The following is a 25,978-nucleotide window of genomic DNA, read 5'->3' on the forward strand; positions in this document are numbered from 1 at the left end:
AAATTAAGAAAAAAACCCACGCAAGGAGAAAGAACTCACTGCCTTTGGTGGTGGTCAGCCTGTCTTCCACTGCCACCGATGTCTCTGATGCTTCTTAAACCTGCGCACTGGCTATTGCTTTAAAGAGAAAAATGCACGCAAGGTGAAAGAACTCACCATGTCTGGTAGTGCTCCGCATCCCTTTCGATGCCTCTGACACGATCTGACAGAGCTTGGACAACTTTGTAAAGAAGAGTGGGGAAAAATTGCAATGTCCAGATGTGCAAAGCTGATAGAGACCTATCCACACAGACTCAAGGCTGTAATTACTGCCAAAGGTGCCTCTACTAAATACTGACCTGAAGGGGGTGAATACTTATGCATTCAATTATTTCGTGTTTTATATATGTAATTAATTTGGATCATCTTGTAGAGATCTGTTTTCACTTTGACGAATCTTATGTTGATCAGTGTCAAAAAAGCCAAATTAAATCCACTGTGGTTCAATGCTGTAAAACAATAAAACATGAAAACTTTCAAGGGAGTGAATACTTTTTACAGGCAATGTATATTAAATAATTAAATAAGTAGCACAAAAACAGAAATAAAAGTAGTGAGATAGTGTTTATGGGTTCAGTATCCGTTCAGAAATCAGATCACAGAGGGGAAGAAGCTGTTACTGAATTGTTAGCATGTGCCTTCACGCTTCTGTACTTCCTTCCTGCTGGTAGTAATGAGAACAAGGCATGACCTGTATGATGGAGGTCCCAAATGATGGACGCTGTCTCTTTGAGGCATTGCTGTTTTAAGATGTCCTGGATACTACGGAGGCTAGTGCACATGATGAAGCTAAGTTTACAACTCTGTAGCTTACTTTGATCCTGTGCAGTAGCTTCCCACCCCGCATCAGACGGTGGTGCAGCCATTTAGAATGCTCTCCACTGTACAACTTTAGAAATTTAAGGAACTTTTAGGTGACATACCAAATCACCTCAAACTCCTAATGAAATAAAAAAAATTTTGCCTCCACAAATTCACATTTACAAGGTCCGTACTATTATTTGTCAGGTACATTGACAAGGAAAAAGTCAGATCAGGTTATCCTCTATGTTGATTTCTTCACTTCCTGGCATCTACCCAAAATGCCAACTATGCCATTCAAAGCTTGGTCATTGTTGAAGAGTGAGGTAATACATGTTGTACAAGGAAACAGTCTGACAGAGTACTTGGTAAGTGTTAGAATATGAGTAAGTGTAGAGACATAGAGGATTCTTGGAGTGCATGTTCATATATCTGGAAAGATGATCAGCAGATAACTAAAGAAGTATAGGAAATACTTGTCTATGTTGGCTGAGGCTTAGAATGTTAAGAGGGAAGAATTTATGCTAAAACTGTGTAAGGCATTGTTCAACCCCAGTTAAAATGCAACATATGCATTATAGAAAGGATATTTTCAAAAAGAATTATTCGGGGAAGAGATTGACTATGCTGGGATTGTTTTCTTTACAATCTAGAAGGCGAGAGGAAAGTTGGTAAATAGGAAGAATATAGACAGATGGATAATTAGGCCACATGAACTAAATATGTTAATTGGTGTAAAGTCCAAGGGAGAATTGGGTATTTATAATTCACAGTCTTGTAAGGGTAGTGGAGGCAGAAATCCTCTTCACATTTCAACAGGTACATGAATGAGCATTTGAAAAGCCATAACGATAAGACTACAGTCTTAAGAACGGGGACTTGGAAGTAACCTAAGTGCAACTGTCTTTCACTGGTGCGGATTTTAGACTGATGTCCTCCTTGATAAATAAGTTGCTGTGATTCTATGGAAAGTTTGGTGAAGAGCCACCAACTGCAATTGCCCAAGCACATGTAAGAATCTCGGTCTTAGTCTTCCTTACACGGAGAGGAGCGCAGAGTTGATGGCATTTCATGGAAGTAATCTGGGCTGCCAGAGGTAAGAGTGAACTCCTCTATGTGCTACAATTGGGCAAAGTTGGGGTCTCTATTCATGAACACTAGTCTAATGAGTATGCATGCTAGTAGGTCGATATTAATTCTAAAAGTCTTTTTGTAATCAACCAAAATTCCCAAATATTTGGATTATGAATCACTTGCCAATTTGCACACAAGGTGTTGCCATTTGCATTGTCATCACTTAATTTTTTTGCTTTTCTGATGAAGAACATCTGTTGCCTATGCCTAATATATCGTTCTTTCAGCACTTTTATGCCTGCACATCATTCAACTGCCAAAACAGAAAAAGCCAACAAACTGTTGCTATCTCTTCAACAAAAATGCAAGCATTTCTGTGTCTCTTTGATACTGTGCTTAAGACAGAGGTCTTAAGCCTGTCAGAAATTATGATTACTGAGCCTTTTTAACAGTAAGTAAAATGCACAGTAGTGAAATTTTTAACTTAGTTTATGACATTTGGTGTAGCCTTGGTACCAATTCAATTGAGTTAGTTGTTTATTCTGACTTATTAATGTCTTACCAAATATTTGTATTTGGGGGATGTAATAAATGATTTGAACTGTAAAGAACCAAAAGGAAAATCATTATGCTTAATAGTTCAGTGCAGGATAGATCATGCACCAGCAGATCATTGTGCTTAAAGGCTGTAACACTCTTATTTGTGTCGTTTATCAGAGCTTACCTCTGTCACTTTGAAGGTTTACCATTTTGTATTCATGGAATGGAAATAATAGGCAAGAAAAGGACGGAAACGGGACTTTGTTTATAGATGAAACAAAGCATAGAAAACAAATAGCATACTTTTTCAATGCAGGTAGCTTCTAACTTTGGAAAAATTCCGTAGCTGAAAATGAGCTTCTGTGTTGCATATTCTAATATAATCCTGTAATTCAGTGGAACTAAATTTGATAAGGTACATTAAAAATAAGATTGTATGTGATGTGCTCAGTTAGTGTTACATGATCAATTGACAGCTAAATTTATAAATCAAGTCAAGTCACTTTTTTATTGTCATTTCGACCATAACTGCTGGTACAGTACACAGTAAAAATGAGACAACGTTTTTCAGGACCATGGTGCTACATGAAACAGTACAAAAACTAAACTGAACTACGTAAAAACAACACAGAAAAAACTACACTAGACTACAGACCTACCCAGGACTGCATAAAGTGCACAAAACAGTGCAGGCATTACAATAAATAATAAACAAACATTTGTGATTGTAATTCCAAGTCAATGTTCCAGGTACATGCTGAATTCTCTGATCTCAGCCAATTCAGCATATTGGATGTGCTTGCCATTGCATTTTCCAAGTTGGGATAAGGTTGCAATCCTAATTTTCTTTCTGCCACCTTGTGGTGAACTACATATACCTGTCTGGACACGCCCCCTGCTGACTGCTCCTGTGGCCCCTCCCACTGACCGTGGCTCCTCCCACAGACCCCGGTATAAAGGCGATTGAGGCCTGAGCCCAGCCCTCAGTCTCCAGGATGTAGCATGGTGGTCAATTGCTGCTTATTCTTTCTTCCAGTCAATAAAAGCCGATATCTCACCTCACGTCTCAGAGTTATTGATGGTGCATCACACCTCTGAGAACATAACTTTTTGAATAGAAAAAGCTCGTCATGGACAAAAAAACAACGGAATTGAAGCCCATCAAAAGTTAAATCTAATTTTATTTTCAAAAGTATATTCAATGATCCCACAGATAACCATGCACCTTTTAAAAAAACTCAAGAAACTTAAATTCATTTTAAGTCATGAAGAATTAAAATTCAATTTTGTTTGCATTTCTGTTTTCATAAACTTATTTTGTTTTGTTAACTATACATTGTACATTGTTTTTATTTTGCAGTCAATCAGCTTAATAGAGCATGGGAATCCTTCTCGAAGTTTAGAACAAGTCTGCCGGTGGGCTCATGTTCAACAGCGCTCTGATCCAAAGCATGCAGAGCATCACGATCATGCCATATTCCTTACCAGGCAAGATTTTGGTCCTGCAGGTATGCAAGGTACAGTATTGTTCTCGATCAGGTGTGTGCAGTCTGAATTCTGCAGCTGTAAGAGGTAACTTCTTAGAATATAATTACTCTGACACAAATTTAATGTAAATTAAAATGTATTTATTACAAGCAATTAACATTCTGTAGACATCGGTAGTGCTGATGTGTCCTTAACTTTATTTGCTGTTTTTTGAATGATCTAGTTTTGAATTATATAACTACTTTTCTTTCTGAAAGGCTCATTTCTTTCATACAACATATTCTTTAGAAAAACATTTGCATTCCCATTCTGGTGCTTCACTTTTGATACACATATTATTTAAAATTTCTGAATAACTTGTCCCTGAGATTCCTTTTGTACCGTCAGAATGCCCAAACTTTGCTTCTTTCCGGGTGGGTGATTGCCTGCGTTTTTGTTTCTTTCTATGGCAAGTGGAAAAACTTACCACATTTCAGTTTTGGTTTCAACTTTTTCACATTTGTTTAATCAACTGCTGATGAGTACAACACATTATATTTAATTGAATTAGAAAACAAGTGCATGATGTTCCTAGCTCGGTGTTTTTATTTTCAAAATCTTGACATTCATATAGTGATAATTTGATAGTTTTCTCAAAGAAATTTGAATTACCTATTATTTCTTTTTCTTATTGATTACAGCTACAGCAGATGCTGTTTCTTGGCTTGTTTTTCCATTTATTATTGGCTTGAACTTTCCTCAAAACTATTTGTCTGTCATCCACTTACTAAATATGCTCCTGCCATGGCTAAGCCCCTGTGGAAATTTCAGGCATTTGTTAAAAGGCCTAAAACAGCTGTTAAAATCTAATCTAATGCTTTCAAGTATGCTGTAGTTTTCACTATTTAAGTGACACATATATTGTATCACTTTGCTGTAATTGTTGATTACTAGACATCACCAGAATATTGTCAATATCATGATATATTTTCTATGACAGGAAAGTATTTGAGAATTAGTCTAAATAGATGTAATATATTAATTACAAATTGATGGGATTAAGCTTTACTTTGAGATATAGCTTTAAACATATTTGCAAGCAGTGCTTTCTGCATGCCATTTTTTTGGAAAGGACAGATTTGCATGAGCTGTAAAAAGTTAAATTAATACAGATCCTTTAATAAAATAATATCACACCTTCACTGTGCATAGCTGGTTAACTGCACACTACTTGATCGAGGAATATATGTAAAATGTGGCTTTTACTTTTTCATGTGAGCATCTGTGCTAAAATGCTGTTTGTCTTGTTAATGCCATTAGCATAGATATGCATTTGCTGATTGATGCTTATTGCAACTGTGGGAAGGTGTGTATCGGCAATAGGCTTCACAGTATAGTGTTCATATTAAATTAGTCTAATTGATTTGCCTGCGCAGTGGTTTTTAAAAGATTGAAAATGCAACCGTGTACTACCACATTGAAAATTAGAAGTAATGATTTGGGGGTAGCTATTCATGCAACATGATTTTTGGCAAGATACACAATATATCTTCACATGGCGCATTTTTTTCAGTGACAAGGCTTACCAAATGGTTTTTGTGATAGTATTGGAATATTTTACAAGTTAACCAAGTCTTTCAGAAATGTACTTAAATATATTTCAGTTTTAACACCAACAGCAGATGGGATTTGCAGATACAGGTAGTCCCTGAGTTATGAACATCCAACTTACGGACAACTCGTACTTACAAACCAAGGAAGGAGAATGCTGTCCGCCATTTTAAGTCAGATTGCAACACCGTCCGCCATTTTAAGGTGGATCGCGACACCGTCTGTCATTTTAAGTCGTTGCCGTTGACACTGTGTTGAGTGTTTAACTTTGTATTTGGCTTAAATTTTTCTTAGTAAAATTCACCCTGACCCTGGCCCTCCCACCTCCAGTTCCGGTCGACTGGTGGCGCAGTGAGATCAGCGAGTTCGATCCAGTGACAGACCGCTCCCGTGCCAGGTTGATGTCGATCCAGTGACTCCCGTACCATCCGTGCCGGGTTGATGTCGAGCTTGCAACTCGACCTCGTAAAAAAAACACAGCCACCTCCAGTTTAAATACCCATGCGGAATATTGTGGAGGATCAAATACCCAAACCCAGCACAGCCCCCACTTGTCCCATTTGGCCTGTCTCAGTGTTGTGGTCCTTAGGACCCAGCAAACCTCTGGACCCGCCGCCTGCAGTGTTTCTGTTCCATTGACGGGAGGTGATCGTGATTGAAAATAAAGTGGAAATAATAAAGTGTTTGGAAAGAGGTGAAACACCATCAGTCATTGGAAAAGCGTTAGGCTACAGTTGGTCAATGATCGGAACAATTTTAAAGGATAATGGATAAAGTGAGAATAATGGAGCATGTGAAACGCCCTGCCCCGATGAAAGCTACTATTATTACTAAGCAATGCAGCGGTTTAATTATTTGAATACATACATTTCTTAAGTGTTTTATCTGCATAGAAAGGTAAAATATATACTATATACTAAGACAAACGTTTGACGAACTGACGCTAAATAATACCAGATGTACTTGTTCCAATTTGCATACAAATCTGACTGAAAGACGGACTCAGGAACGGAACTCATACGTAACCCGGGGACTACCTGTATATCATAAATAATTATGTCTTGGGCCAGCAGCATCATTGATGGAGCTCTGAACTTCACAGGCAGTGTGCATGTTTTAGTTGCATTTCCCTATCAGAAGGAAGAGTTTAAATAATATTAAAAGGTTGTTTAAGTATTATTTTAGCATTTTTTAAAAATTGATGCTGATGTTTTATTGAAGTAAAACTTTTGAATTATTTGTATATCTATATATAAAGTTTTTGATTTTCTACCTGATCCCTCTCATAATGCATGGTGGCAAAGATTACTAGTGACTGTATTGAAATGCCAGCTGGGATCCCATAGAATTCGCTGGGGTGAATTTGTTCTGAATATTCAACCACATAGTGTTTTGCCTTTAATGAGGGAACTGATGAATAGAATTCAAACAGTTGAATTGGTAGCACTGATTGGCATTCTACACTCACTGGAAAATTAAATGTAGACTTCAATATTTCTAAATCTTTAATTATCAAACTGTTGATAATTTTTAACTTAAGATGCCTGTTGCTGTACTTTTATTGAAATTTTCCTTGTGAAGTTGCTAGTAAGCACCATATTCACTGTCAATGGCACCAGTCATCTTGATGGACACCAAAGGAATTTAGCTGTTAAGGAACAGGAATTGACTTAAAGTAGGATTTAAAAGCACTTGTAAATTTTTTTAAAAATTCTAACTGGTTAGAAATGAAGAAAAACTTGAGAAGCAAATAATTAATAATATGAACATTTCTCCAATAAAACAAAGGGTAAGTCGTATTTTGTGGAAAGAGAAATTAATGTTTTAGGTCAATGACTATTTCTCAGAAGATTATCTGACCTACTGTGCATTTCCAGCATTTCCTGTTTTTATTTCAGATTTCCAGCACCTGCAGTCTTTTTTTTTTGTTTTCATTTACTGAATACTTTTTAAGCTGGATCATTTGTAAAGATCTCAAATATGCAGCTAATGAACGGCCTCACCTATAGAATGCAGATCTTTTGTTAAAGAAGTCGTTTTAATTGATCAAATTGACAAAAACAAGTGTCCCTTCATCTTTTCAAACTAAATTTGTTGTACTATACTGTGAATACAACATGTAGAAAGATAATAAATTCTACATCTGAATTATGAAGGAAACTGTTGGATAGTACCTTACTAGAACCAGATAAAGGAATTTGTTAATACCTTCTGAGCGTTTCAAGATTCAAGATTATTTAATGTAATTTCTGTATAGAAATATAAAGGAGAACGAATTAATTGTTACTCTGGATCCAATGCACACACAAAAGAACACAATAATATTAAAAAATCACTATAAATATAAGCACATAAGATAGCTTATATACATACAGTAGATTGATAGTGATGCTAGGTTGTACACAAGGTGAGCAACTGGAAATAATAAAGTAGTGGTGAAGTTAGTGGGTGGAGTTGTTGATCAACCTTACTACTTGGGGAAAGTAACTGATTTTGGGGCTGATGGTCCTGGCCTAGACGCTACAGAACCTCCTCCCTGATGGGCACGTGATGAACAGTCTATAAGCAGGGTGGATGTGATCCTTCCTGATGCTATTGGCCGTTTTCCGATAGCTTTCTGTAGAGATGTCCTTGACGGTGGGTAGTCCCGGTAATGCATTGGGCAGTTTTGACTACATGTTGTAGAACCTCTCTACAATGAATGAAGTCACTCTCAGGCTACAATTTACATTTTTCCAGTATTTTTAATTGTTATCAGTTTATTAATGTAATACAATAATTAATGTTACACTTGCATGCTCCAGAACCTTTGAGACTAGGGCTTACAGTATTATCCAAACCGTTGCTCAGCAATGATTTTATTCGGAGAAACATTTGTATTCAGCCCAACAAACACAAGGAAATCTGCAGATGCTGGAAATCCAAGGCAAAATAACAAAATGTTGGAAGAACTCTGCAGGTCAGACAGCATCTATGGAAATGCATAAATAGTCGATGTTTCAGCCCATTTTTCAAAATCCTTCCTCAAGGTAGAAGCATGGAATAATGTTCTTTCTTGTGTGCATTAACTACCATGGAAAAAAAGGATATTATTTTAGGTTTATGTTAGTCTATACTTTGTGTCTTTCAGAGGATTTACACTGCTGTGGTCCTTATATGTTGATGAGCTCCAGTTGTAAATGTATGTGAAGAACTCGGTCAATTTCAGTTTTCTCATAAGTCCTGTGCTCTGTGTTATGCACAGGTTATGCTCCAGTGACAGGCATGTGCCATCCACTAAGAAGCTGTACCCTCAACCATGAAGATGGGTTCTCTTCTGCATTTGTTGTAGCCCATGAAACAGGTCATGTGTAAGTATGCATTGCAAGAAAACACCACTGCAGATACCTTAGGCGCAAAACTTCAGAGCAAGTTCTGGGTTGCAGAACAGTGACTCTTGGTACATATATAACTAGACTGGGGACTGGCACAAAAGAGGGAGAAGTAATTCAATCTGTTAAACCTTATTACCACAATTATCTTATAACATATACCAATGTTAGTTTTCAGGCAATAGGTGAGAAGATTAGTACTGGTACATGTTAATACTAGCCAGGGCTAATTAAAATAAAAAGTATATTTTTTATATTGGTTTTAGCCAAAACTAAATGGGCTTTCTCATAGTCATTGCCTGACTAGCAATAGTAGCAAACAGTACAAAAAGGAGGTAGTAGCCTACTACAAAATCACTTTTTTCCATAGCTGGCAAGCAGAAAGTCAGGATAGTTTTGGCAATAGTTATACAACCTTCATCATTGTGCATAATTTTAGCAGGTGTCTAGCTTTAATTTGTTGTGGCAAGGCCTGAGAACATGACTTTCCAACCCTTGCATGTTGTCTTTTTCTCCCTCACTCCCCACCCCTTTCTCTTCCATCTCCTACCCTGCCGCCCTGGTTCTTGCACAGATGTGATTGTGTTTTTAATGTCTTTAACCTGCTGTTCACCCTATTGACCACGTTTCCTGTAATATTTTTCCCATCATATATGTTTCTTTCCCATGAGACTGGTCTCTGAGTATTCAGTTCAGTTGGTCAGCAATATATTTTGGACTGAAAGATGGTAAGAGGACCGTGCAGAAAGAAGCTCTTAGAGACAGTTCTCACTGTGCATGTGTGAGAGAAAAGGAATGCAAAGATGACAAAATGCCAGTTTTGAAGCAAGAGCATTAGAGAGGGAGAACTACAGCCCAAATAAAGTACATTTAAGTATAATATAAAAGAGACTAAAGTCAAGTGACATTGGCAAGAATGAGGGGAGGCATTGACTGAGCCTGAGATTGTATAATAGATGAAAATTTGTTAGAAATTAATTTTGTAAACATATGTCAAGTTGTAGTTTGATGCCTGAGAGGACTTTTCTATGGAACTGGCTGCCTGAATTATGGAAAATATAGGAAAGGAAAGAGCTAATACCTAAATCCTGAGGAACAGCTTAAGCTGGGTGTGAGGAGCATTCTCCCTTTTCGTTAATTTTATCCATAACTTTGGTCAGTCTCTAGAATTCATTCAGAATACGTAATTTCATTCTCTCTAGTTACATGCCATTTCAAATTCTCTTCCCATTCTTCCCATTTATCATGAATCTTTTCCACACCAAGTTGAGGCCAAATGCAATCTACAAGAACAGCATCCTAAAATTCCACTTGGGTGGTCTATAACCCAATGGTATGAACATTAAATTTTCCAGACCTGGTTCCACCTACAGTATCTTTTACCAGCATTGATCTCAATCCTTTCCCTTCCCTCATCCTCCGGGCTCCACCTGCCTAATTTGTTTTCTTATCTGTTTCCACCTATTGTCTACCAGACTTTTGTCTCAGTAGTTCCTCACCTCCTGTCCTGTCCCCGCCTGACTTCATTTGCCCATCATCCCCCGCCCCACCCATCTGTTACCGCTTATCACCTACCAACTTCTAAATCACCCTCCCTCTCACTTCTGCATACTGCCCACCTTCCTTCTGCTCTTTCAGGTCCTCTTGCAGGGTTTTGACCTGAAATGCCAATGTATCCTTTGCCTGTATGGATGTTGTGTGTTTTATTTTGCTCCAGATTTCAGCACAGTCGCTTGTGTCTCAGTTCAATGTGTAGTAACCACAATCATTGGAGTGTTAGAGCACCATCTATTGGGTCTAGTTAGAAGAGCTTCTGACTCATTGCTATTAGAACAGTCACAGACCACAATAGGAAACCATTCAAATCCTCAAGTTGTTCAATGTTTCAGTTTGGTCATAGCTACTGCTTCATAACGTTGGACCTACTATCTTAATTTATCTCCGTTGATCCAGATCCTTGGACTCATTACTATTTTGATCTGATCGTCAGTACTATCATCTCCTCAAACCTAATCAAGACCTTGGCCTCAATACCTCCTTGTGCAACTAGATCCTCTGTTTCTTCACTTGCAGACCCCAGTCAGTTCGGATTGGCAATAACATCTACACAATTTCTATCAGCATATTAAATATAGTTAATTAATGAATATGAAATTTAAAAGAGAAATAAAAAAGTAGTCTCAGTATTGGTAACAATGATACTACTGGATTGCAGATTTAAATCCCATCAAGTTTTTTTTCCTTCAGGACTCCTAACTGCTCACTGAAATAGCCTGGTAACCAGACAACTGAATCATTGACCTGGATCAATGCATTCAAATCCCACCAAAGTGGCAGAACGATATAATTTAAATTCAGGCAGTCTAACTAAACTGGTTTACTACTGTCACATGTCCCAAGCTACAGTGGAACAGTAACAGAATGTAGAATAAAGTATTACAATTACAGATAGAGTCCAGTGCAGGTAGAGAAAAAGATGCAAAGTCTTAACCAGATAGACTGTGAAGGCAAGAGTCCAGCTTATCATAATAGGGAACATTCAGTATTCTTATAAGAATGGATTGGAAGTTGTCCTTAAGCCTGGTGGTATGTGCTTTCTAGGAGTGTGTTGCACTAGGGCTCCCAAATCCCATTTTACCTCTGATTTCTGAATTCACACACTACTTAGAAAATAGTCTACACTTTTATTCCTTCTACCAAAGTATATGACCATACACTTCCCTACACTATCATGTTTCCATTATGTGATGTGCTGAGCTGCGACCTTAACTCTGCAGTTTCTGAATAGAAGGCTAGAAGTTAATGGATTGTTGTTAAACATCACTGGTTCGCCAATCATTAATAGAGCCTTACAACACAGAAACAGATTCATTGGTCTGCCACATTTGTACTATCAAGCATCCAACTTTACATTTACTCTGTCAAATCCTTAAGAATTTTGATAACACCTCTCATTCTGCTAAAGTCAGGAATACGCTGGCCTAATCTGCTTACTGTCTCCTCAACCAATGAGAAAATCAGTCCAGGACGCTACTTGGACGCTCTTCTTCCTAGTGACAGCGTGGAAAAAGGCCATTAGGCCAAACGTGTCTATACCAACCAGTGGTACCCTTCCTTTAATCCCACCTTCCAGCATTTGGCCCATTTACCTCTATGCCTAGCAAATTCAGATGTTCACCTAGACACTTGAATATCGTCAGCATTTCTTTTTCCACTATTCTCTGGCAGTGTATTTCATGTCCTGGATGCAAAAGTCTCCCTCGGATCCCCTCTAAATCTTTTACTTGTTATGGAAAATCTATATCCTCTAGTTTTAACTAACTCTGATATGAAGAACAGATTCCTGCAGAGCAAGTATATCCTGCTTTGAGTCAAGAGGTTAGACTGTACTTAATATTCCAGATGGTGTCTTACCATAGTTCTTTATCATTGAGGCGATTGTGTGATTAAGATAAGCAACACAGCAAAGGATGGAAAAAATAGAGGTAAATTTCCAATGAAATAATGAGGTCCAGGAAATGTATGTTTAACTGGGGGGTGATAAATCTTTTTGTACCTCAGTTTAATGAGGATTTGATTCAGGAAATGGAAGAGATTTCGAAAGTCATTTACCAGCAAAAGATCAGGTAAATTGTTTTGATTCAATAGGGAGGCTTGAAGGATGTGACATTAGTAGTTAGGAAATGTCTACAATATCAGAATTTATGTTTTGTTTTCTGTAAGGGGCATGTGAGTCAGGTGTCTGAATATTGTGTTTGTGCCTCCAAAAGTAGTGGAGTGTTTTAAAATCTAAACAAAATGTTGCAACAATATTTGAATTCATGCATATTATATAGCTTTATTATGCTTTCTTGAATAAGTGGATTTCTGAAATGACCAGCACACGCTTGCTAACAGTTTAGGAATGGAACATGATGGGCAAGGTAATCGCTGTGCTGATGAGACAAGTATGGGCAGCATCATGGCACCTTTGGTACAGGCGGCGTTCCATCGTTATCACTGGTCTCGTTGCAGCAAGCAGGAGCTCAGCCGCTACCTGAAGTAGGTTATCAAATTTAATAATCATCTTTTTAGTAATCATTCATACTCTAATTCCAGTCTTTTTGTAGAGAAGTATCTGTCAGGCATATTAGTTAAAATACTGAATTTCTATATCAAAGTAACACATAGCATATGTAAGTAATTACAAAATATAAGATAACTTATATAGCTGAGTATAATTGCTTTCTTTTCTATACAGCCCCCTGAGGGGGTTAGATCAGGACCAGAATTGCATCACTGATTCCTGGGTCACCCTTGCTCAGAGATAGTAGAGCTGATATGAATATCCATAAATTCCATTCAGTGGCTTCCAAACTCCATTTAAACTTCAAAATGTGGTAGAGTTGACAGCAGTATTTAATTTGTATATATGTCGTTTCATGTTTCAATACAATTCTGATAGTAAACTTCTCCCTAGAGCAATGTTGCATAGTGTTTTTTTTTCAGCATTATACAGCTAAAAATAATTTTTTAACAAAATAAAACAGTAATCTTTTCAAGATTTTTTTTTGCAACACAGGCTGCAAGTTAGCCTTGCCGCTGACATGACTTCTGTACTGGGGCACACAAGACATTGTTAATTCCTGTGCAGCACTACTTTTGAAATGTTGTAGGGGAATTTGGAGCATGTCGCCCTTTGCATCCTTGTTACTGGGTATTCCTAGGACAATAAAGCACTGTGCAAAACTCTAAGCCACATTATGTAGCTAGGAGGCCTAAGACTTTTGTACAGTACTACATTTGTCACTGTGGAGTGGAGAGCGAGTTTGTAAATCTGGCTGGAGCAAAGGATGTTGGGAATGACAAGGGTGGAGTGCCATGGGAAGAGTGCCAGGCACACCCAGCCCTGAGAAACTAGGCAAGGTCATTTGATTCCAAACAGTTGGTTCATTGATCATTCAAGAATGACTCATTGGTGTTTTCTGCTCCCTCCTTTCTCCCTTCCCCTTTTTTCCCAACCATGATTCCCCTCTTTCTGCCCACTTCCCACTCCTAAGTCCACAATATGGACCCATATCAGAATAGAGTTTAGCATCACTCACATGTCATGAAATTTGTTTTTTTTATGGCAGTAGTACAGTGCAATAGTCTTCAGCACCCTAGCTCTATAGAGGTACCTAAGACTTTTGCACAGCACTGTATATACTTCCAAACATGGCACAGTACAGGTTGGAATATTACCGAATAAGTGAATGACTTACCATGGTTCTTTATCACTGGAACAATTATATGACTGTTTAACTTATGCTATACAGCAAAGGTTGGAAACAATAGATATGAATTTCCAGTGAAATGGCAAGGCATTGGTAAGATTTGTTTATATGGGGAATGATAAACCTTGTATGAGCTCAGTTTAATGAGAATCCAGTGCAGGAAATGGAAGATACCTACCAGTGAAAAATTAGGTGACAGTATCTCAACTGCACTCCACCAACACACTTGCCACCCCCCCCCCCCACCTACTCACCCATCTCTACCCAGTTCCCCTACGAAATTGCTATGCCACAGGTCTCAGTCCAATAATATCTTCCCAAACAACCTGTTGAACTACTGATTCTTGATCATATTCCCAACTACCTTTTCCATTCCATCAGCACACTTTCCAATCTCAGTTGGACAAAGAATTGATTCGCAGTTCAAGTCTTCTCCCATTTTCCAATCCACAGAGCACTTCACCACCACCATTCAAACTGCAAAGCTTCAGTGTCACTGCCGGCCATTTTCAACCACCTGTACACAGAAAAATTGCTTTTACATTTTTGAATTTCTAGACAACAATGTTCAACTGTGAAAGGTGTTGACAGGATGAATAGTTCCTGACAGTTGGTGGTGAAGCTCTCCATTCAGGAATTTCATTGGAGAGTGAAAATCTAGGTTGGTGAATTTTTATACAAACAATTATTTGAGTATAGCATCTTCTGCCATAAAATGTTGCTGTAAGAGAGGCAAAAGCTTCTTGAAGGAAGAGACTAAATTAAGGCTTCTCCATTGTTTGGGGTTGACCATGGATGTTGCATCCCAACAATCTACGTGATACACAAGCCAGGGCAGTACAATATGGAGAGCAAGCAGCAGGCTTGCCCGTGTAGCAGGCTCCCTATTTCCATGCAGCTGATGTACTCAAAGGAAAAGTACAGGCTGATAGAGCTTGGCTTGAGCGACTTCACAGGAGTTGCCAGTCAGTGTTGAACTCAGTGTCGGTCTGCTTTAGGGACTCCAGCTACAGATATTTCCCTCGGCGTTCACTCGCAAGGCTTTCCCCATGAATAGGTATAGCCGCAAAGCACGGTGGTTTGAGATCAGAGTTTTCCTTTCCCTAGAAGAGCTTCCAACCATGGCTGACAAGCTTTATCTGCCCAAAACAACTGATTTTAAGGCTCCAGTAACCCACCTTTGCCCTTTCTGTCAGTAGAAATGGTTCCGTCAGGCTTGGTACCTAAGCCACGTGTGAAGGCCATGAGCTGGTCTTAGATGTCAGAAGCTATTTGAGATGCACACCACTGGGAATAGAACTTATTCCCACTACCACCCCACTATAACAACCTTAAGGAATCAAGAAACTAAATAAGCATTTAAAAAGAGGAATTTTACAAAGCATGAGAGGATTGATTTTCCTAGATAGAACAAGTATCTTGTAAACTTTAACATGGGCATAACTGGAATAATTGAGTATTTTCCTGAGGCCTGTCTACTTTTGCATAGCTTGTAATGAATCTTATGAAACATTGAGCTCAATGAATAATGGTTAGCGGATAAATTAACAACATTCTACATTTGTAGGTCACCACAAGTGGATACTTGACATGTAGCAAGCTGAATTATTTTAAAACAGCATAAAATCTGATGAGGGTTAAATCCAAGTACATCTGATATTTTCTTATTACTTTTGTCAGTTCTTATGACTGCCTGTTGGATGACCCATTTGAACGCAAATGGCCAATGCTGCCAGAGCTTCCGGGAATCAGCTACTCAATGGACGAGCAATGCCGTTTTGATTTTGGAGCAGGTTACCAAACATGTACAGCTGTAAGTGTTCTTTTAATTCTTAGCTTAATTAGATATCATATTGCATTTCTTTTAAAATGATACAAAGCAAATAATAAAAGATTCTAATAGTCTTTTTCTGTGAAGAATCTTTTTCACAATTCCTGATTTTGTTCTATATTATGCATTTTTGTGTGTTTTTTAAGTCTTGTTTGGGCCTCAGCTAACGTACTATATTGATTTCTGATCTTCTCACGAGATAGGTAATATTCAGGCATAGAAAATATTTGGACAAAATTTATTTTTCTATTTATTTAGAGATACAGCATGAAACAGGCCGTTGCAGCCCAACAAACTGCACCATCCAGCAACCCACTTATTTAACAGTAGCCTAATCACAGGCCAATTTACGATGACTAATTAACCTACTAACCAGTACATCTTTGGACTGTTGGAGGAAACTGGAGAACCCAGAGGAAGCCCACACAGTCACAGGGAGAATGTACAAATACCTTACAGGCAGCTCTGGAATTGACTCCGAGCTCCAACGCCCGGAGCTGTAATAGTGTCATGCTAACCGGAATTGAACTCTGAACTGTAATGACATCATGCAGACCACTACACTGCCGATCAGCTAGACTAATTGTTTCAGGTGTTGCTGATGTGGTTTAAAGTATCTGTACCTTTTTGCACTTGTTTAGAATGGCTTTGCAAAATTAGATAAATATTGCTCAGATTTTCTCCCTGTCCCTCCACCTGAACAGTGGATCGGAAATGAATTTTATTTTGTTATCTTTCCCAGGTGATTATATTGCCATTGCTGGATAGAACCACTTTTGGTTCTGATGTTTGCTTACAACATGGTTGTTTATTTAAGCCTGGCTTGGTGGACCAGCTTTTCCTTTCTAGAATTTTCATCTGTTGTATGCACTATGCTTTTTTTTATTATCCTAGCTATCACAGGCTTTCATATCAGACCAAAAATTTCTTTGTCCTGATTATAGTTCCGAACTTTTGATCCCTGCAAGCAATTATGGTGCAGCCATCCTGATAATCCTTACTTCTGCAAAACTAAAAAAGGTCCACCGCTAGATGGGACAGAGTGTGCATCAGGAAAGGTAAACCGACAACCTGAGAATTAAAATTATTGTAAACTCCATTTAATAAATCATCATATTGTTGTATTAACTAATCAAATCATTTGAAATGAATTTACTTTATTTCTTACATCCTTCACATACGTGAGGAGTAAAAATCTTTACGTTACGTCTCCGTCTGAATGTATAATGTACAAATTATAGTAATTTGTAATAAATAGTATGTACAGTAAGATATACAACAGGACAGTCAATATAGCTGAGAAATGCAATTGTATCAGCGTGAGTTAATCAGTCTGATGGCCTGGTGGAAGAAGCTGTCCCAGAGCCAGCTGGTCCTGGCTTTTGTGCTGCGGTACCGTTTCCCAGATGGTAGCAGCCAGAACAGTTTGTGGTTGGGGTGACTTGGGTCTCCAATGATCCTTCAGGCCCATTTTACACACCTGTTGCTGTAAATGTCCAGAATAGTGGGAAGTTCACATCCATAGATGCACTGGGCTGCCTGCATCACTCTCTGAAGAGCCCTGCGATTGAGGGAAGTACAGTTCCCATACCAGATAGTGATACAGCCAGTCAGGATGCTCTCAATTGTGTCCCTGTAGCAAGTACTTTGAATCTGGGGACTCATGCTGAATTTTTCAACTGTCTGAGGTGAAAGAGGCGCTGTTATGCTTTTTTCACCACTCAGCCCGTATGTATAGACCATGTGATATCGTCAGTGATGTGTATACCGAGGAACTTGAAGCTGTTCACCCTCTCAACCTCAGATCCATTTACGTCAATAGGGGTGAGCCTGGCTTTGTTCCTCCTGTAGTCCACAACCAGCTCCTTTGTTTTAGTGACATTGAGGGAGAGGTTGTTTTCTTGACATCGCTGTATCAGTGTGATGACTTCTTCTCAGTCGGCTGACTTGTTATTATTTGAGACAAAGCCAATCAATGTAGTATCAACTGCAAATTTAATTAGCAAATTGAGCTGTGGGTCTTGTTTGGCAATCTTCCAATATTTGAGGGAGTTATACTAATTATTAGCAATAATTAGCCAGTGTTTGTATGTGCAAGGAGCCACTTATAATGGTAAAGGGAAGGTTGCAATAATTAAAACTAACTGGAAATGGTGAAGTAGATATTCCTTTTTGCCAACAATTAAAATAAGAAAGTTTTTGTTTTTTTTTGCTATGGGCATGCTTTGAAGATATTCCTGTGTGTCATAACATGAAATAAAATGGGTGGGATTCAAGGAGCCCTTGGTCTTTGTGTCAAAGATGATTGAAAATAAACTTTTTGAGGATTGGAGTAAACCTCTGGAAACTTTTCTCCACTGAAATTCTCCCTGCCTTATCTGAAATATGCTGGTTGCCGCCAAATGCAAACATCCAGTAGAGAGTTACATCACAGATGAGGCCCACAGGAATGCTCAGGACTAAATCACCACTGAGGAAACAAAGTCACCCCGTTACAAAAGTTGCCATTTTGTTTTGTTTTAAGTAAATGTTAAATCAGATTTCTGCCTGGATAACCTCCAGTAAATCTTGTTCTCAGCATTTGCCAATAAATGATCAACAACACCCCATCTCTCTACTCCGTAAACTAATGAAGTGCCATTTGTCTGAAGAATTCCAGCAGGCTCACCGATTGAGTGTGATTCCCACCCTGCCAAAATTACACAACTAGAAGTGATTCTGGGTCAAATATGCCTGTCTGAAATACAACAGTTCTTTTCATATTATTCTTGTATTTCATCTTGTTGCCACATTTCAAGCATTTTAATTTATTCCTTGTTCATATAAACAGAAGGAAAACAAGCAGGGTAGGTCTTTTGTCCCCCTTACCTGTACTTACTCAACCATTCAAAAATATGATGACTGATCTTTTACATCAGGTTATTCCAACATTTATAAAGAGGTATGTGTAAAAGATTCAATTTTCTTACTCTCCCAAGTATTCTGTGTGTTGATGGTCATTTTATCTACAGTAGATGGAGAGAATAGTTTTACTTATATTCTTTTCTGCCATTGGGCTCTATACGATGGATTTAATGGAACTGATGCTCGTCCAAGTCATGGAGAACTAATTTTTAACTTAAATGAATGGGTGAAAAGTTATTTATGTTGAAAATTGGGTGCAATTTTCAGTTAACTTTTTAGTGACAGTTGTAGATAACTAGATAGTATAGAATGGTGAGGTAATTCTTCTGGTGTAGCTTAAAATTGTTTTCTGACTCTCTTTTGCTGTGCAATGAATTGTTTCCTGTGAGTTGCATCTCCTTCCCCATCTTCAACTAATTGGCAATAAATGTTCTATTTCTAAATTTGTGTCCTTTAATATTGTCTGAATATTGACTGGTTGCATCATGGCTTAGTATAGAAACACCAATGCCCTAGAATGGAAAAGCCTACAAAAAGTAGTGGATACCTCGAGGGTAAAGCCCTCATCACCACTGAACACATCTGCATGGGGTACTCTCACAGGAAAGCATTATCCATCATCCTTCTCTCTGCTGCCATCAGGGAGGGGATACAGGAGCCTGAGGACTCACACTACCAGGTTCAGGAACAGTTATTACCCCTTAACCATTCAGGCTCCTGAACCAGAGGAGATAACTTCACTCAAATTTACTCCCTCCATCACAGAACTATGGAAGCATTTTCAAGGACCCTTCATCTCACGTTCTCTATATTTATTACTCATTTATTTATTTATTTGTTTTAACTTTTGTATTTGCCCACAGCTGTCTTTTGCACATTGGTTGTTTGTCCATCCTGTTTGGTGCCATTTTTCATTGATCCTATTGTGTTTCTTGGATTTACAGTGTATGCCCACAAGAAAATGAATCTCAAGGTAGTATATGGCCACACATATGTGCTTCAATAATAAATTTGCTTTGAACTTTGTCATTGGTGGCTCAGCAATAGGAATGCAAAGCTCTGAGTTTAATCCATAATATTGTAGCTATTAACAAATTCTGAAGATAGTTGACCATTTCTGCTTTCCAGTGGTGCTTCAAGGGTCACTGCATTTGGAAGAGTCCAGATCAGCTGTACAGTCAGGATGGAAGCTGGGGTTCGTGGACAAAGTTTGGAACGTGCTCAAGGACCTGTGGTGGCGGAGTACGCTTCCGTAGTAGGCAGTGCAACAATCCTTTGTAAGTTTGGACCAAATGATACACTTAATTGTGTGTTCATAACATTGCTCTTTCAGAGGCATATTTTGCAATATGAGAAGAACCACAGCCAATCTATGCAGCACGTCAACAATTAAACATATATTTCTTATAATCTGTTGAGTGATAAATCCATTCCGCTGAAAATCCATTTTGCAGTCAGCTACTAAGAATCATTTTCCTTTATAACAGGAGACACAGCATAAGCAGTAAAGATGCTGTTTTACCACATTTCTCAGCAGTATCTGAGATTCTTCACATGCTATGTTGCTCTTTGAAATTTAGTGATAACTTGCACCGATTTAACAATCAATAACTGAAATTAATCTGATTCAGAGAGAAATGTTGCCTCCCCACTTAAAATAATAAATCTAAACATCTACAAGGCACTATGGCAACTTCTGTCTACTAGTTAGACCTAAGAACAATATGTTTCAGAATTGTATTTGCAGATTCTTGACATGCCAATTACCCTGAAAAACTGTTTGAATTCATTGTTTTCTGAATAAGAATACTTCCCACTGAGATAATTTGATTAAGTGTTATTGCTGTTAAACAATATGTTACTGCTCCAAGAACAAATTAGTTATTTTGGAAAATAATAAGAATGAACGGGAATGGTCTGGGAAGCTTGGAGGTGATAGGTGGAATTTAAATGAATGGATTTGGAATTGGTTTATTATTGTCACATGTATCAAGGAACATTGAAAGCTTGCCTTGCATGCTGATCAATCCATTACACTGTAAAGGTAAAACAGTGACAGAATGCAGAATACAGTGTACCATCTATAGAGAAAGCGCAGTGCAGGTAGATAAAAAGGTGTAAGATCATTGGGAGGTCAAGAGTCCATCTTACTGTATTAGGGAACCATTTGATAGTCTAATGTGTGGGGTAGAAGCTGTCCTTGAGCCTAGTACAGGTGGCCCCCGTTTTTCGAACGTTCGCATTGTGACTACTCGCTGTTATGAAAGACCTACATTAGTACCTGTTTTTGCTGACCAAAGAGGATTTTCGCTTTTACGAAAAAAGGACGCCCGCTTTATACGTGTTTACCCCGAGAAAGACTACAATGACCGTGAAGCCTTGTGCAGGCAGTTGTTTGCGCATGCGTGTACGTGCGTATGCGTGTATGTGCACATGCGTGTACATGCCAATTTTTTTTCTCCAAATCGATTTTGGCTAGCTGTCTTCTCAAGTTTGATAAGTGAAACTACACCATACCTATGATATTTCTACTTTATTTAGGGTGTATATCATATCATTCCTGCTTTTACTATATGTTAGTGTTATTTTAGATTTTATGTGTTATTTGCTTTGATTTGGTAGGTTATTTTTTGGGTCTGGGAATGCTCAAAAATTTTCCCATATAAATTAATGGTAATTGCAATTACCAATTACAAATGGTTTCATAGGAATGCTCAATCTTCGGATTGCAGGGGAAACCTGGTAGTATGATTTTTCAGAACGTATCATAACCACAGTCGACAGAAGTGGATATTTTTCCTTTTCGTCTTCCCCACGCGCTTCCAACTTTAAAATCAGCATTTCTTTCCTGTACACTCTCACTGAAGGATAGGCATATTTAATGCATTGGAATACATGCTTGAATACGAATGTAGTCTAGATGCATGCAAGTTGGCATCTCTCCTCCATGGATTCCATCACCATCTTCCTTGCTACACTAAGTAGCTGGATAGCTAATCAAACATCATCAATTGTCAGTTATTTGAACATCACTATATTGGAAGCTACTGAACTTCCAGTATAGCTACCTGGAAAGCTCCACAAACTATCAAGACAATAAGATTATGACTTATTAATAAAATCATGCAGTAAAATAAGAATGCATATCTTGTCACTAATTGTGTTTTTACTGCTCTGCAGCCCTGCCTATGGTGGCCGAGACTGCCGTGGCCCTGCTTTTCAATATAGAGTCTGCAATTCTGAAGATTGCTCGGGGCAATTTAAAGATTTTCGGGCTCAGCAGTGTCAACAGCGAAACTCGTACTATCTTCACCAAAATGTTAAGCATACCTGGCTCCCTTATGAGCCTCAAGATGGTGAGATTGTCCTTGATACTCTATTTAAAGCAGAGGCTATAACTATTGAATACTGGGTAATGAATCATTAAAGGATTGTTGGAGATAAATTATGATTTTATCATGCTAGTGGGGAGCTAATTCCTACATTACAGGGGTAAAAGTGACCTAGCCTATCCAGGGTCTCCCTATACCTCAAGCCCTCCAGTCCAGGTAATACCTTCATAATTCCTTTTTGTACACTTTCCAATTTAATGATATCCTTCCTGTAGCAGGACAACTAGAACTGTATCTGGTACTCTGAATATCAACACCTTGTACAGTTGTAACATGGCATTCCAAATCTTGTACCCAGTATCCTGACAGATAAAGGCTATCATGCCAAATGGCACCTTCACCACCCTGTCTAACTATGCTGTATTTCTTGCTGCCCAGCAATTTAACACTCCAGGCCTTATCCTTTCCAGTGTACCCGCAGAGATCCTAATAAATCTGAGGATCCTGTCACGTAAAAATAACATGTTGGACTTAAATCTTGACATCCATCCTATGATGCTGCTTTTGTTGTTTCGTTAATGTGCTTTAAGCTCCTCTTCAACTCCACTGCACCCATTGATCACCATTCCCTTCATTCTCTGAGCAGTACTGTTGCCAATATTGTTTCAAATCATTTTCTTCCAAGATAATAAGGAAAGGAAATATACTGAAATGAAATGAAGAATGCCTGGGAGTGAATTACAGGTAAACCAAACCTGGGTGGTTTGGGTACTTCTAACCCTTTTGTGTTTTGTTTTCAGAGCTTTAATTTCACTCATAAGCCTATATAAACTTCCACTATTTTTATTTTCCTATCAACAAATGCTAGAGGCTCAAAAATGTGAACTGATTTGCAAGTCCAAGGAAACAGGTGATGTGGTGTTTATGAATCAGGTTGTGCATGATGGTACTCGCTGCAGTTACAAGGATCCCTTCAGTGTGTGTGCTCGAGGAGAATGTGTGGTAGGTGCTCTTCACTATTAACTTTTCCTTAATTCCACTAATTCTGGATTCATGAATTCCCTTCTTGAATTCTCTTTCTAAACCACCCCAACTTAAAGTGTTCCCTAAAATGTAGCTGGGTCTTAGGCCAAGTTTATGAATACTATGCTAACACATCCACGTGGCTTATAATGGCTCAATACATTGTTGTGTTAAATGTTCTGTGTAAATACATAAACTGTTGATAACGTATTAATACTCAGCAGCCACTTTATTAGGTACACGTGTATACCTGCTCATTAGTGCAAATATCTAATCAGCCAATCATGTGGCAGCAACTCAATTCATAAATGGTCAGAAATGCAGAAATGGTCAAGGGGTTCATTTGTTCAGACCAAACATCAGAATGGTGGAAGAAATGTGATTTTAGTGACTCTGACCGTGGAATGATTGTTGGTACCAGATGGGGTGGTTTGAGAGTCTCAGAAACTGTTGATCTCCTGGAATTTTCATGCAAAACAGTCGCAAGAGTCTACAGAGAATGGTGCAGAAAACAAAACCCAGACAGTGAGCAGCCGTTCTGTGGGCGACAACACATTGTTAATGAGAGTGGTCAGAGGACAATAGACAGACTGATTCAAGCTGACAGGAAGGCAACAGTAACTCAAATAACCACCTGTTACAGCAATGATGTGCAGAAAAGCATCTCTGAGTGCACAACATGTCGAACCTTGAAATCAATGGACTAGAGCTGTAGAAGACTATGAACATACACTTAAAGGCCATTTTATTTTTTAAGGTGACCACTGAATGTATGTAGAAAAGGATTGCTTCTTACGATTTTGGTCTTAATATTTATGATCTTGGTTGTAGAGTTAATTCTGATCTTTTTGGCAGGGGATGATACTTAACAATGTTGAATAATTTTTGTTTTGAAGCTTGTAGGCTGTGACAAAGAAGTGGGTTCTTTTAAACGAGAAGATAAATGTGGTGTTTGTGGTGGTGATAATGCACATTGTCGAACTGTTAAAGGGACCATTGCCAAGACAACCAAACAAATGGGTGAGTTCTATCCACAGTGATCACATGTAGCTCAGTTTTCTGGTACAAAGTTGCCTATTGTAATAGACCTATTTCAAGTTATTTAAATTAATTTACTACTTCAATTAATACATACCACGATCTCTTGTTGCTTCCACGTTTACAGCACTTCAAAAATCATAAACCAAAAATAATTGAATTTGGAAATATGGAGGAAATCGAATACAATATTTCTGTTGCATAACTATCAACTTAGCAATTCCATTAACTTGGATAATCAGTTTAATATCTTCAGATAATCCTGACATCTTTAAATAACTCTGCACATTGCAGCAGGACTGTGATAAGTTACTGAAATATTATAAGACCTAAAAGATATTTTGCTTTTTTTTTCTTCAGTGTTGTTTGTTTTCAGAGCAATTGCAAGTATTTCATTTTGATTCTATACTGCATCGCTGAGTCATATCATGCAACTTGCACACTTTTACATTACTTTTAACTCTGCATCCATTCTACACTGATCCACAGAGGAAAAGTGGATGATAATATATGAATGAATTGGAAATGACCAGAGATGTGGCCAAAGAAATAGATGTTGAGGAAACTTCTGATGTTGAAACAGCAATTAGTAAATTGGAAGTACTTAGAGTAATGATTTCCAGAGTACAGTGTTGTAGCAGTTGTAGAGACACTCAGTTTCAGAAGTACTGGAATGTTACCACTAGGGATGTAGATCATTCTACTCATCAAGACTCTTTGTTTATTCATCAAGTTGTACTATTTTGGACATGTACCTTAATTCTATTTATTTGACATTCTTAACTGCCTTAATCTTAGAAATTTCAGTTGACTGAGTATTCACAGACCTTTGATGAAAAGCCTTCAAATTTTTATCTCCACTTGTTGAAGAAAATGCTTTACAAATTTACTCTTAAACTGATCCACTATAATTTTTTTTACTATTGGATGCCCAAGATGAAGGTATTTTAACCTTAGTGATGGGGAACCTTTGAGATCAGTAACCAGTATAAAATATTAATAGGCGCTTGGAGAGGTTTGAATTAATAAAGGACAGACTATTTGAAATTTTGATGACGTAACTGATAAAATGATAAAGAGAATGCAGTAAATGCCATTTTCAGAAAACATTTGATATTGTTGTACATAATAAACTAGAAAAATAGAGATTAATGGAATAAACAGATTATGTGGCAATATGAATAAGAAACAGGACAGAAAGCAGAGATCTGTGGTGAACAATAGCTTTTTAAGATGAGAGAATAATCTTCCCCAGAAAGTCAGTGCTAAGATCAACTGTTTTTTTTCTGGCATGATAGTATTTTAAATATAGCTATGAGAGGTAAAAATACAACATTTTCTGATGACTCTAACTTGAAGATGTGAACAGTATTGAATGGAGGTAGGAATAGCTGGAAATAAATGTAGACTGGTAGACCCTAAGACCTTAAGACATAGGAGCAGAATTAGGCCATTCGCCCATCAGGTCTACTCCACCATTCGATCATGGCTGTTTTATTATCTCTCTCAACCCCATTCTCTTCCCTTCTCTCAATCTTTGACACCTTTACTAATCAGGAACCTGTCAACCTCCGCTTTAAACATACTCCGTGACTTGGCCTCCACAGCTACCTGTGGTGGCAGTGAATTTCACACATTCACTACCCCCTGACTAAGGAATTTCCTCCTCATCTCTGTTCTAAAGGAACGTCC

At 38.1% G+C, this 25,978-nt stretch overlaps 1 protein-coding gene across 5 annotated transcripts in view; it reads left to right on the forward strand.

The window, feature by feature from the left end:
• Positions 1 to 25,978, forward strand: part of adamts14 (ADAM metallopeptidase with thrombospondin type 1 motif, 14) — a 211,218-nt gene that overhangs the window by 158,585 nt on the left and 26,655 nt on the right. For 3 of the 5 annotated variants that reach the window (XM_073025269.1, XM_073025266.1, XM_073025270.1), the window contains 9 exons: positions 3,815 to 3,971; positions 8,777 to 8,882; positions 12,801 to 12,944; positions 15,839 to 15,971; positions 16,934 to 17,047; positions 20,022 to 20,170; positions 22,074 to 22,249; positions 23,094 to 23,227; positions 24,145 to 24,268. In XM_073025269.1, the coding sequence (XP_072881370.1) occupies positions 3,815 to 3,971; positions 8,777 to 8,882; positions 12,801 to 12,944; positions 15,839 to 15,971; positions 16,934 to 17,047; positions 20,022 to 20,170; positions 22,074 to 22,249; positions 23,094 to 23,227; positions 24,145 to 24,268 (1,237 nt within the window). The remainder of the gene's footprint in view (positions 1 to 3,814; positions 3,972 to 8,776; positions 8,883 to 12,800; positions 12,945 to 15,838; positions 15,972 to 16,933; positions 17,048 to 20,021; positions 20,171 to 22,073; positions 22,250 to 23,093; positions 23,228 to 24,144; positions 24,269 to 25,978) is intronic. The other 2 variants (XM_073025268.1, XM_073025267.1) reach the window with 2 other exon arrangements.

Source organism: Hemitrygon akajei, chromosome 21 (assembly GCF_048418815.1).
Source record: "Hemitrygon akajei chromosome 21, sHemAka1.3, whole genome shotgun sequence".
Lineage (NCBI taxonomy): Eukaryota > Metazoa > Chordata > Chondrichthyes > Myliobatiformes > Dasyatidae > Hemitrygon > Hemitrygon akajei.